The 13,318-nt window shown below is 41.2% G+C and overlaps 1 protein-coding gene across 1 annotated transcript in view; it reads right to left on the bottom strand.

Annotated features, from left to right (window-relative positions):
* Window positions 1–13,318, bottom strand: part of LOC137295913 (F-box/LRR-repeat protein 5-like) — a 58,786-nt gene that overhangs the window by 35,277 nt on the left and 10,191 nt on the right. Inside the window, exons 2-6 of the mRNA XM_067827490.1 lie at window positions 11,435–11,770; window positions 10,328–10,466; window positions 8,622–8,822; window positions 403–575; window positions 78–191 (exon numbers count right to left, since the gene is read on the bottom strand). Coding sequence (XP_067683591.1) covers window positions 78–191; window positions 403–575; window positions 8,622–8,822; window positions 10,328–10,466; window positions 11,435–11,770 — 963 coding nt within the window. The remainder of the gene's footprint in view (window positions 1–77; window positions 192–402; window positions 576–8,621; window positions 8,823–10,327; window positions 10,467–11,434; window positions 11,771–13,318) is intronic.

Raw genomic sequence — 13,318 nt, 5'->3', positions numbered from 1 at the left:
CATGTAGGAGTGTCCAGCTGTGGCTTATGAAACTTTAGTACTTGAAACCAGAAAGATAGTGTAAACAAAGTTGTTACCAGGTTGTTGGTGAGGCCTTTGCTATAAGCAAGTGAACAGTGTGTGATGCTGTCCCCGACATTGTGCAGCAGACCATTTGTCAGCCGGGTCAGCATCCTCCACTCCTTGTAAGCCTGTAGCAGCAACAACAAGAAGAAGAACAAATCATCATCCTTTACAAACTGTAGTAATGCAATTTATTCAAAACTCAGAAGCAACATTTGAACTGAATATGAGTTCAGATTTCATGAAAATCACACAACTGTTTATGGAAATGAAGTTTTGTAAACATCAGTATTAATACAGGAGAGACAAGTTGGAGACATTGAACAGACAGTTACTAACCTGTTTGTAGTGTTTGTTTTCATCATCATCATCATCATCATTATCATCATCATCATCATCAAGACTTTCTGATTCATCCACATCAGCATCCTCATCAATGATGAAACTCTTAGGAGTGTGAGTCACTTCAACATCTTCTCCAACATATGAGGGTGGGAGGCAGCTCCAGTCACCTGCAGCACAAAACATTGGAACATTCATGAAGGATGTGAACTAATGCAACAGAATGTGCAAACCCTGTCAAATGGATGATACACGACGTTTCATCTGCCTGAACACTCACCTTGTCAATCTTACCTTCAGTATCAGTTATATGTAGATTATTCCCAAATGTGGTTTACACCAAAACTGAGCAACAAAGCTCTATAGCTAGCTCACCTGATACAGGAAACAAGATTTTCAGAACACTTCAAATGTGTGTTAGTACAAATTTCTTTAGTGAGTTATGACAACTATCCAAGGACAACAAAATATATCTTCCGGTTCCCTGTAGTTCACTTACCCACGAGCTATCTCCCTTGAATACTTTCCTGCCAAACAGTCACATGACTAACCATGCTTGTCTCTCTCTCCTGAATATGCCTGACACTTGGATTTACTGAGCAACCCTAAGTGCCTTCTGTGGGGAGATTGCTAGGGCTTGACACCTGCAATGTGGACCCCAGTGTTCTAACTTCATGTGGGTTTGTAGCCATCTGTTTGACTGTGACCTAGTTCAAATAGTGAGACGCAGGCCCATGACCAATACCAAAGATCTCAGAGAACAATGTAGAGCGGGTGTCCGTCTCTCAACCAGCACAATCCGAAGAAGGCACATTGTCCAATCAGACGTCCCTTACTCACTGATAGGCTCAACGTTTGCCATGGTGTAATCAACATCAAAACCACAATCTCAGGACATGGCACAGGATCCATTCGTCCGATGAAAGACGTTCTTCTTCATGTTACTGATGGCTGTTGGCGAGATTGGAGAAGGAGTAATGAGGCAATTGATCCATGGAGCTGAACCCTTTGGCAGAGACTCTGTAATGGTGTGGGGGTGTATCTCCTATGACTATAAACTGAATCTTATCACCATTCAAGGGACACACAATGGTCAGAGATACCAACAGCAAGTACTGGAAGTTGCTGTTGTCCCACATTTTAATAACCACCCCTCACCAGTCAGCCAGTATTTATGGACGATAATGCTAGGCCCCATCATGCCAGCGTTGTTATCGCATACTTGCAGAACAACACAGGTGACAGATTACCTTGGCCTGCGAGAATCGGTGATCTCAATCTAATTGAGCATTAATGGGATCATTTTGGGAGTCAGGTTCAAGTAAGGGATCCACCTGTTCAAAATCTACAGGAATGGGCCCAGGCTCTTCATGACGAATGGCAGAAGATTCCAATGATGCGCATTTGGCATTTGATTTCCAGCAAGAGAAGGAGGGTTGCAGCAGTTATCCCTGCGAGGGGAGGATACACCAAATACTGATGTCACCATTACTGTTGGCTTAGGATTGAACAGTGAACGTGTTTTGAGAATGTGTACGTTGGACCACAGACATTGTCTGTGTGACCATGGTTTTGGACATAGTATTGATAATGCTTTTAGTGCCCCATTAACCATCAATAAATTACAGCCCAAAGTAACATCAGTGTTGGTAGTTGATGGATTGACCAAGCCCTGTGTCCAACAGCGATACACACAAAGGTGCCCTAGTAGGAATGCTAGATGATCCAGTGGTAGCTGAGATAAGTTGGCCCGCCAAGTCTTCCATGTGTTGATGGGTAGACGACATTCTCCTGTGAAGTTTCTGTTGCGCAAAGTCTCTTTTCAGCAGCAACAAGTCAGAAGATCACATGCCACACCCTGCACACCTGGAATCCCAAGTGTACTGTAAAGTGCAATTCAAACAACAAACAGAGTGGGTCCTTGTTCAACTTGAGCCTGTGACACTTTACACAAGGAGGACAGGGCATAAAGCGTGCTAAAACACAAGCAGAAAATGTAATTTTCTGAATAAAATTGATATTTTATACTTATCCTGACTCATACTAATTGCTTATCTCCTCTTCCCTGGCAAAGGAACACCTGAAATCCCTTGAAGTTCCTTCTAAAAAGAAGCAGACGTAAATAAATGTGTAGCCTCCCTTTTCCCACGCTTAGGTCATGTGACCGGCCATGCTTGTTACTCCCTCCATGTATATCGCCCGACATGCGAATATAGGAATTCAGCGTGCCTGTGCGGGGCTTTTGTCACGAGTCAGGATAAGTATAAAATATCAATTTTATTCAGAAAATTACATACTTTTCCTTATTCTGACTCATGCTAATTGCTTACAGAATCAGATGGAAATACGTCAAACAATTTTTCCCCCCAAATAGGAACTTGTAATGGCAATAATATGGTGATGCTCTTCTAATATTCATTGTAGATTCTGGGGGGGATCACATCCAGTCAAACTTGTCTTCAGCCGCATATATCATTGGAATGTGTGACATCGAAAGTAACTAGCATCCTGCTAGTTTCTGATGCAACTAACTGTCGAAATATTGAGATCAAGACTAGTTGCTACCCTTCTTCATGTACAAGTATCTACAATACGAGTACAGGGTCATAATCACTCATGTTAGTCTGTTTAAGACGCGTGCATGGACTTCCCACCATTATAACCGTTGCCTTCTACATTTAATACGTGCGATGAATATCTTCAAGGCTCTCACTGGACACAACGATAAATCTTGAGTATCCTGTGGTCCTAATATTGAAGATAATGCCAGTATGTGAAATTGTCTATCTGGTTCACCTGGCAATTGATTTTTCGCAATAAATTCACATCGTAAACCCAGATGGGCTGTCTGTCGATTATTTGCCTCAAAACTTGTGTGGTTAAAGCATGAATTTCTAACATTCTGTAGCCAAGGCAACTAAAAACAGCATCTTCTGAGTTAGCAGTTAAATGAGGTCCGATCAAGCGGTTTGTACACATTGCTTGTGAGATGTTGAAGTACAACGTTTAGATACCATGCTGGGGCTTTAAATCTACACTGTTGATCTTCCAACTTGAAAGAGCATAGTAAGGCAAGTAACTCAGGTACTTTAATTAACTTGGTTCCTCTTTCCATGGTGACGACTGACCTGAGAGCTGCCAAATATGTAGATAATGTAGAACCTTTCAGACCTCTGGACTGTCGTAGGTGACACAGATATCCTGCTATCTGCGGATATGTAGCCCTCATCGCTGTGAAACCTTTCTTCTTGGCATATGTCTCAAATCGCTTCCGTTTGTCATCATAAAGGGTGCGAGTGGATTTCCGTAAGGCTAAAGTAACTGCTTTAGCTGCTCTCACCAATTATACTCTGTGTTTTAAACAGTGTTTAATACGCTCCACACGTGAAGTCGGAATACAGATGTGTTTCCGTGCACTTGTTCCGTGAGTGGGTGAATGAGAAGATTTTTCCAATCTGGTAGTTGTAGTACTGGTTGCACTAACTCTTCTATGAATGTTGGAAGCCAATGTCTCGTTGGCCAGTAAGGTGCGACCAAAAGTCAGTTGTAGCCTCTTGGTCTGTTTTATTTTCTCGATGACTTTTGGTAGCAGCACTGGAGGGGGAAATACGAATGCCTTCCCATGGGATGCTGACAGCGTCTTTTGCCCAGGCTAATGGATCCAGTACTGGTGATACAAACGTTGTTAGCTGTTTGTTGAACCTTGTTGCAAATAAGTCTATTTGCGGTGATCCAAATGTCTGGCTGATTAGTTGAAAAGCCTCCTGATGCAGCATGCACTCTGTTGGTGATGGACGAAGAAGACGAGACAAGGCATCCACCATAATGTTGCAAGCTCCTGGTATGTGACATGCTTTTATTTGGAGATTTACACTGTTGACTAGATTGAAGAGTTGAAATGCTAGGTGTCGAAGAGATGGCGATCTCATTGACCCCTGTTTGTTTACATAAAAGTCCACTGTTGAGTTGTCTGTGTGTATCATCAGTAGTTTCTCTTTCAACATTGTCACCCAGTGATGGATCGCATGAATGACTGCTCTCATCTCCAACTGGTTCATATGAAGAGCTTGCTCTCCTTTGGTCCACATCCCTGCTTCGTTGTCTAGATGGGCCCCGCATCCTTGCATCGATGCATCTACGTAAAGATGGTTGTTGAATGCCGGCTCTGCCATATAAGTCCCTGCGCAAACGTTCGATCGGTGAATCCACCAAAGTCAAAAAGGCTTCAGGTTGTCTGGGAGCGGAGTCTGATCTCTGTTGTTTAGATGAAGATTCAAGAATCATTGTAACTGACGCAGCTGTAGTCTTCCTCTTCTGGTCATGTCTTGTGCTGACGTGAGGAGACCCAATAGACACTGCCATTGTCAAAGTGTCTCTTCATGCGCTTGTATGCCGTTGTCCAGATAAAAGGCACTGCGTAACCCCCTCAGTTGTAGATAGTTGACTATGGGCTTGGTTACCCATTTAAACAGCCACAGAGCCAAAGATATTCCAAATGGTAGGACCTTCCATTGGTAGTGTTGACCGTTGAAAAGGAGGTGCAGATATTTCCTGGCTTCTCGATGTATCGGGATGTGCAGGTACGCATCTTGTAAATCGATGCTGCCGAGGTAATCTTCTAGACTTCTAGTCTTAGCTAAGGCAGATGTACCATCTTGAAACACTCTGGTTTCTGAAGGAAGTACTTGTTGAATGCCTTCATGTTGTATATATTCATGTTGTATATATTCATATTGTATATATTCCTCTTTGGAATTCTTCTTGGGTACCAGGGAGAATGGGGAATAGAAACCGGGCATCAGACTCTGCGGCTCTATAACTTCCACTGCTCCTTTCATTAACGATGTTGCTATGGCGTCGGTCAACTTGTCCAGTTGATGTGTTTCATAGATAAAAGGAGCAGGTGTTCTTGTGAGCGGTGGAATGGTTCCCAGCAAGATCTTGTAGCCCTCTCTCAGAATTTTCATGACATAGTCGTCTTTGAGGATTCTCCAATTTTCCCAGTGAAGTTGAAGACATCCACCCACTTGAGAATGTTGTACGGGAATGGCTCAGGGTGGAAGACTCCAGTCGTTCCGAATCTGATCTTCAATAACACCCTCTTCTCCCACCCCTACATGCACTGCTGGATGTCTGGGGAGCTTGTTTCCTCCACGGGAGCGACGAAAAGAAGATGTCGTATTAAACGTATTGAACTTTTTATCTCTTGCTCTTTGAACCCTGGAGAACTTGGACTTAAGGGTGTAACGTTGATTAGTCTGCTTAAGTACTGATGTCAGAGTGTCGATAGACTTGATCATCATAACTTCTCTGGAGTCTTGAGCAACCGTCCTAGCTACCTCTTCAGTCTTCCCATCGAAGAGAGTAGGTGCTGACCATGGAACTTGATACAAAGGTTTGGTAAAGTTCTCACCCAATGACACAGTAGATATCAGACCTTGTCAACGAAGTAAATTCAATCCTGCCATAGTAAACGCTAAGTGATCAGCCATAAACTGCTGATCCTTCTTCTGAGTTACCAACGCTGACAGGATCATTCTTCCCTCCTCATTATCCTGATTACTGAACTTTGCAATGAGAGTTTCGTTGATGGCTCTTGAACAAGCCAGTCCAAAGAAAGTACGCCTCGTAGTGGTGTTGAGCCGCGCAAGCTTCTTGTCATCTTTATTGCAAGCTTGACTGATGATCTTATAAGCTTCGTCCACGTCCGGTGCTCTGACGAATGGCTCCATATGATTTAGAGGGAAGTGACGCTCGTTGGACGAGTGCACTCACGCGAGCATGACTCCTCACTTGTGCGAGTGCACCCACACAAGTGCAATTCCTCCCTCCTGCGAGTGCACTCACTTGGTGTGGTTGGATCTCTCTCTCGACTGCGGTGTGAAAAATTGGACACTGATGATGAACTTCCTCAAGTGTGAGCATACACATCTTCTTCATCCTCCGGCGTGAGTGCCGCTCTAGGTGAGTGCTTATGCCTAGCTGTAGTCAACGATGATGACAAGTGCAGTCGTCTCTCCTCTTCTAAACGCCGCTCCATCAGATTCATAATCTGCGTTGTAAACTGTTGCATGAAGACGCCTGGGCCGAATTGCTGCAATGCTTGTTGCAACGGTTGAGCTGTAAAGTTGTCTACTGTTGACGAAGTCTGCGTTGTCTGCAGATTTTCCTCCGGGTTGAGAGGTGTAGAAGATGCTGTCGGGGTAGATCTAGATGATGTCGTCCAATGACTGTGTTATATATCTACCTCCTTGTGTAGAATCAACAGCTGTTCATTGAAGAGAAGTCGTTCATGTAGAGGGACGATTTCTTCTCCGATTCCTGCGTTGAAGAATGATGACTCTGTGATGATTTCGAGGAAGATGATTTTGTCTTCGATGACCTAGACTTCTTCAGCTGAGACGGCCCTGCTTCTGAGGAAGATCTCTTCTGAGATACAGGGGACGACATGCCGGACCCCAGACATAACCCGGGAGAAAAGCCAGACATTTCACTGGAATGAATTTCAGCAGCAGATGTAGTTAACAAATTACCCGAATATAAATTGTTTTAGACATGACTAATGCAAGCCGACATTGCTTGTCCCTAGCACATCTGCAAACAGACCATGTATAGAGAGTAAATTCTGGATCAGACAATTCTATGCAAAATTTACGATTATTAGAAGAACATATGGTTTGGCACGTCGGGCAAATAAAATGAGGATCAACAGCCAACAGCAGAAATCTACACAGCAGACACGATTTCATCAATTGAAGAAATACATGCTTAATAACACATAATTATGACATATAATGTGTATACGAGCAGAATTCAGTTTAAAGACCAAAATAAAGAAAGAACTTATCGCTGTATCGGGACCCTCAGGTGCCTTCAGCCACCCACATCGAGCGATAAGGAGAGAGTGACAAGCATGGCCGGTCACATAACTTAGGTGCGGGAAAAGGAGGCTACACATGGGAGAGTGTATTTTAAGTCCGCTTCTTTTTAGAAGGGAACTTCAAGGGAGTTCAGGTGTTCCACTACGTTCGCCAGGGAAGAGGAGATAAGCAATTAGCATGAGTCAGGATAAGGAAAAATAAACATTAATTAAACTGCTTCAAAGGAAAACATGTAGCAAAAGGGAGGGGTACCAGAAACAAACACGACGCAAACACAATCCCGCCTAAACCATAATGGTTTAGATGACTGGTAAGTCACATATGACCGCCATTTTGATAGCACACACAACAAATTGCTGTTAAAATAAAATACAGAAATAAAGAACACTGAACCTCACGAGAGGGAGGAACAAATGAGAGATATATAAGGACCCATAGTCCAAGATATCAAAACATGAGACAAAAATCAAGGAGTCCAACTCAACATCAGCGAGTACATTCAAAGTTTGCAAACTAAACCATACCAAGTAGTAAACAAATATTTACCACAAGGTAATATACACACCCGCAGTCAAAAATATAACTACAGTAGAGAGATCTCAAACCCACACCTGATTCATTACATGAATAAGAAAGGAACGACTTTTCCACATGGCCACATGAGACTGCAGTGAACCACCTTGGCAAGTGTTAGGTTAGCAAGTTTTCGATCTCAACTTCTTGGAGTCTGTTTTTGAGGAATAAGGCAAGTATGCATATAATGATGATAAGAGGTAAGTACGCAAATATTTATGTATATAATTTTGTATCGTTATGATAATTCATACAGACCAAAGCTGTATACCACTAAATCTTGTGTCAAGGACCGAAATATAGAAGGATATTACACACCCTATAGGGACTCAAGCTCACTCCAACCACCTCATTGAGCGACAGAGGAGAGAGTGACAAACACTTGAGTGAGTGAGTATAGTTTTACGCCGCACTCAGCAATATTCCAGCTATATGGCGGCAGTCTGTAAATAATTGAGGCTGGACCAGACAATCCAGTGATCAACAACATGAGCATCAATCTGTGCAATTGGGAACCGATGACATGTGTCAACCAAGTCAGCAAGCCTGACCACCCGATCCAATTAGTCATGTGACCAATGTGGCAGGAAATGGGGAGGATTTCTATGGGTGAGTGTGATTGTACATCCGCTTCAAAAGAAGGATTCAAAGGATTTCAAAGGTTCCACTATCTTCGCATAGAGGGAGGAGACAAGCAAATAAACATGAGTCAGGATAAGGCAAAATAAAACCATGATGAGCAAGAGCAAGTGTGTTACTAACCCTGAGTCCACTGCACCGGGTACAGGTGAGACCAGAGTGAGGAATCCAGGGCCATCTTGTTCCAGCGTTGACACACCTGGGCACATCTTGCCAGGTCTTGTGGAGACAGGAGAGACATTATACACAGTAGGATCTCATCAGGAAGACTCTGGCAACTAGTCACTGGTGCACACGCATCAGTCTCCTCATCAGATGACTCACCTTCATTACAAAAATAATCACTCATAAATCATAATTTGACCAAACCAAGATCCAATCTTGACAAAATCTAACTCATCTAAATAATAGTTTTACTTGTAATTACAAACATATAACAGTTACCATACATGTTCAACCATTAGTGCATGAGTTGCAGAAATTCCTGGAAGGATCCTTGGCCTTTGTTCTCCTGGCTGACTACTCTTGCAACCCTCTGTTACCACCCTGGTTTGCATGGAGGTCATATAGGGTCAGGATTTTGTGTTAATCTTCATAACACAACTGATAAATACTTGCAACACAGTCACAGTTTACTTTTACTCATAATGGAAACTTAACTATTTGAGCCTCCGAGCTGATAAAATTAAATCCAGGCTGTTACAGAAAATTCAACAAATATTGTGTAAATATATTACATCAAGATGGTGAATTCCCAGAGTGGCCCCTCTGTCTATTACGTAATTACGTAACAACCAAATTCAGGGGCAATTACATGGGACAGCTTGTTAAGAACGTGTGGACGGAAGCCAGTTTGAGGTGGTGTCAGTTGTCAAAACAAAAAGTTAATCAGCTATTCTGTCTGTCTGTGTTTGTTTTACCCCTTCCATGTATTTTGCTGGAAGTAGACCTCCATGGCTCTGAAGGGAAAGGCTGATTCCACTTGTTGCTTCCCCGATGTATTGATGTGTATTGATAAGTAAATGTAAAGCCATGAATAATGTAAATGTACTATCTGTTGTTTCTTTTTGTCAGAGCTTTTTCAAAGCATCACACCTTCCTGATCAGTCCAATACAGTTGGAAATTAAGCTGATTGTATTAAGAGGTTCCAGTGTAGGAACACACAAGTGTTTAAGGGCCACTCTAGGAAGGGTCCTTAACAAGGCGTGAAAACTCAGGGGCCACTGTGGTATGGGCCACACTGGGAATAAATCTTTGAAGAAGAACCTCGTTTGAAAATTAACAATGATTATAGTAATTTGTGCACTCACTGTTTCACATTAAAATTTACAGATGAAAAAGGACATAGTTTGCCTTTTCAACTATGATCTTTTCATCAAAGTGATATGGCAGTGTCACACAATATTTGCCAAAACCATGCTACAAGTAATGAATGAAGATATGAGCAGCAGAGCTCCAGATAAGGTACGTATTTGCGTATTTTACTCAATAAAAATCACAATTACTCAATCAATAAATCAATTACAAATCTGGGAGTACAAAAAATGCATAAGAGTCTCTTAAAACCCAATAGGTCTATTATGCCTTGTGTACATCATGCAATTAACTAAATTTATTTGAGTATGACTCATACCCAATAAGGATAAACTCTGTGTACAAGTCTCAATTCTTGTAACTAGTGGAAGTATACAAAATGCCTTTTACTCCTCAAAAAATGCAATTACTCATACATAAACAGACATGGGAGTAAATACCCAGTTGCTTGAAGAATTATCTGGAGCTCTGGAGCAGAAGACAGACCACATGGGCATATGGTGGCAGCACTTACTGGACAGGGCATCCTCCACACACTTCTCCTTGTCACTGTCAGGGGACCAGTGTTGTGCCAGATGCTGCTTCATCACATTGGCTTTGATCTCCTTCAGCTCTTCATATGTGAAATACTTGATCAGCATCGGCTGAAAAACCTGCAGCCACAAATCAATAATTCAACAGACTTAGTTCATTTTGGATTATAGATAATTAGATCACATTTCCTTTTTGTTTGTTACTTTCAAATCAAATTACTTAAGACCCCCTTCACACTCGAGGTGGAATGAGCCAGGATGCTGTCGGAATGAAAGTTTCAGGAGATTCCTGGAAATTCAAACAGAATTCTAAAAGTTCTTACTGCATTCTGACAGCATTCTAACTATTCAGGTCAGTTCTTGTAACATGCCCAAATGTTTTGAACATGTTTATGAAAAATATCAACCGGCCTTTGAGGTGCATTCAAACTGCATTTTAAGAATTCTTACTGCATACTAACTGCACTGTAAATACTTTTACTGCATTCTGAACATATTCCAGGGAGAATAGAAAAGACAAACCACTTCAAATCCTGTCAGGATGTCTTGAATGTGTCTTGAATGAGTCAGAATGCATCTCGATTGTTGCTGGACTTCAGGTGGAATTTTCTTCAGATGTATCAGAATATTTCAATTGAAGTTGGAATACAGCTTGAATGTACCTCATATACACCCCGAATACCATCAGAATGTCCCAAATGCTCTTCAAATGAGCCCTTGCATCATCAGTACACTGCTTTATTGCATAAAAACATGGCCACCTGTAACTAAAACGTCAGACAGCATTTGGGAGTCGCATTCTTTACAGAGCTTGAAAATATTGTCTGTTTTGGCATTCTCTCCCAAATGCAGTTCAAATTTAGGAAACATTTTTTTCCCGACTGATTCCAAATTCCTGTCAATTTGAAACAAGTGTAAAGGTGCCTTTACAGGCAGATTTTGGGTTAATTACTTGTTTGAAACTGGAATCAAGCCATATTAACACTAGCACTTAAGTTTCTTCAAAACTGATTTCCATACTTTACTTTGACTGCTGTTGATCACATGGATGCTAAAACTGATAAGACTTTAGGCAGTAAAATCCTTACCTCCTCCTCCTCTTCCATATGAGGCAGAAACTGTTTAGTGAAGTCTTCCAGGGCCTTCCGCAGTTGCAGGCCATAGTTGAGCCTTTCACTAGCTGTCTTACTGGTCCAAGTGTAGCCTGCATACACCAATCTCTGCATTTCTGACAACTGGTTATCTGAATGGCAGTTGCAGACTGCTTTGTTCGTGATGGATAGGGATCTCAGCTTCGACTTTAGTTTACGCATGATATACTTGTTCTCGATGTGCTCGTGTGCACGAAACTCACGGAATGTGTTACACAGGTTCTCCAGTAAGGTGCGCAAGTGAGCAACATCTGAGAAATTGGTTGACGTCATCTGAAGAACAAGCGCTAAAGGTTAGAAGGTTAAAGTACATGTATATGTGATGCATACATTGAGAGTCAAGATGTGAGGTAAGAAACACAAAGCTGAAGCACTTCACTTATTTTCATATTTTTTATCAGACAAAAGAACCTACTGCAATAATGGTCTAGCAAATTTGGTAAAAAGGCAGACTTTTCTTGTCACAAATTTACGTAAAAAGAAATAGAGCAGAAAAATGTCAGACCATATATTTAGTCACTTGCAAGAATATATAAGTGCATATAAACAAATACAACTGTCACATGGAGCTTAGTTATAGTATGTTCTTTACAAGTGCTGTTAATTGTGGGACAAGATCAGAAGTAAAGCACACTGGTTGTGAGGTGGGATGTGATACAGATGAGGAAAACACATAGAAACAGAAACTGTCTTGGGACAGATGGTTATTACTAATAAAAGACAATGGATCATGAAGCTATGAGACATATAGTAATAAAAACACATGGATCATGAAGCTGAGACAGGTGGTAATAAAAACATGGATCATGAAGCTGAGACAGGTGGTAATAAAAGCATATGGATCATGAAGCTGAGACAGGTGGTAATAAAAGCACATGGATCATGAAGTTGTGTGAAAGACAAGAGGTGAAGCACATGGATCGTGATGTTGAGACAGATGGAAATAAATGAACATGGATCATGAAGCAGTTTTACAGATAAGTGAAGCACATGAAACTGAAAAAACAACTTTCGTAAGGCCATTTATTTTAGTCAGCCTCACAATTTCTACAAAACATAATACCCGCCCCCAACTGTTTAATATCATCATACTGCAGAGATGGAAATTCTTTTTTCTGCTCTTTATTGAACTGTCTGAATATTTCAGAATTTGTTGCATGGATTGTTGCACTGGGATCTAAGTTGATTCTTTCTCACTAACATCTAATTTTCTTTTAGAACCTCCAAAAAAAAGACAGCATTTGCAATAATTCTAATGGGCTGATATTAAAAATACAGGGAATTCAATGCACAAATCACATATGGTGCAAATCAATAAAACTGACTAGGTACTTTCCTTAAATCATAACCATTGCTGGTAATTTTCATTTAGTGGAAGTAACTTGACTATGTGAATTTATTGTCATCCCTCAGGACTTGTTAACCATAAACATACCAGTCTTCTTTTACCAGTAAACGGTAACACTGGTATATCTGCAAGATGCCCAAGCAATTAAAATGTCTCAACTATGCCTGTTAATCAATATCATTCACTATTAATTTGATCATAGTAACACATGCCTTAATAAAGATAACAATTATGTAACAGTTAGTAGGTTTTCTTCAGATTCCAGATTCTTGATGGTTAAACCTGACTCACTGAAAACAGCAATTTGTAAACATTGGAGTATATGCCTGCATATTTTCATTCAAATATTTTTATCAGTATTTAATCTGTACACTATCGTTTCTATGTTGCCATGAAACCTCCTCTTAATACGATACTTTTTTCACTCTAGTTACATACCTAGGCTGCACAAGTCTACAAAAGGCCCCCTACAA

Source organism: Haliotis asinina, chromosome 9, assembly GCF_037392515.1.
Source record: "Haliotis asinina isolate JCU_RB_2024 chromosome 9, JCU_Hal_asi_v2, whole genome shotgun sequence".
NCBI lineage: Eukaryota > Metazoa > Mollusca > Gastropoda > Lepetellida > Haliotidae > Haliotis > Haliotis asinina.
This window is presented reverse-complemented; position numbering and strand designations above follow the sequence as displayed.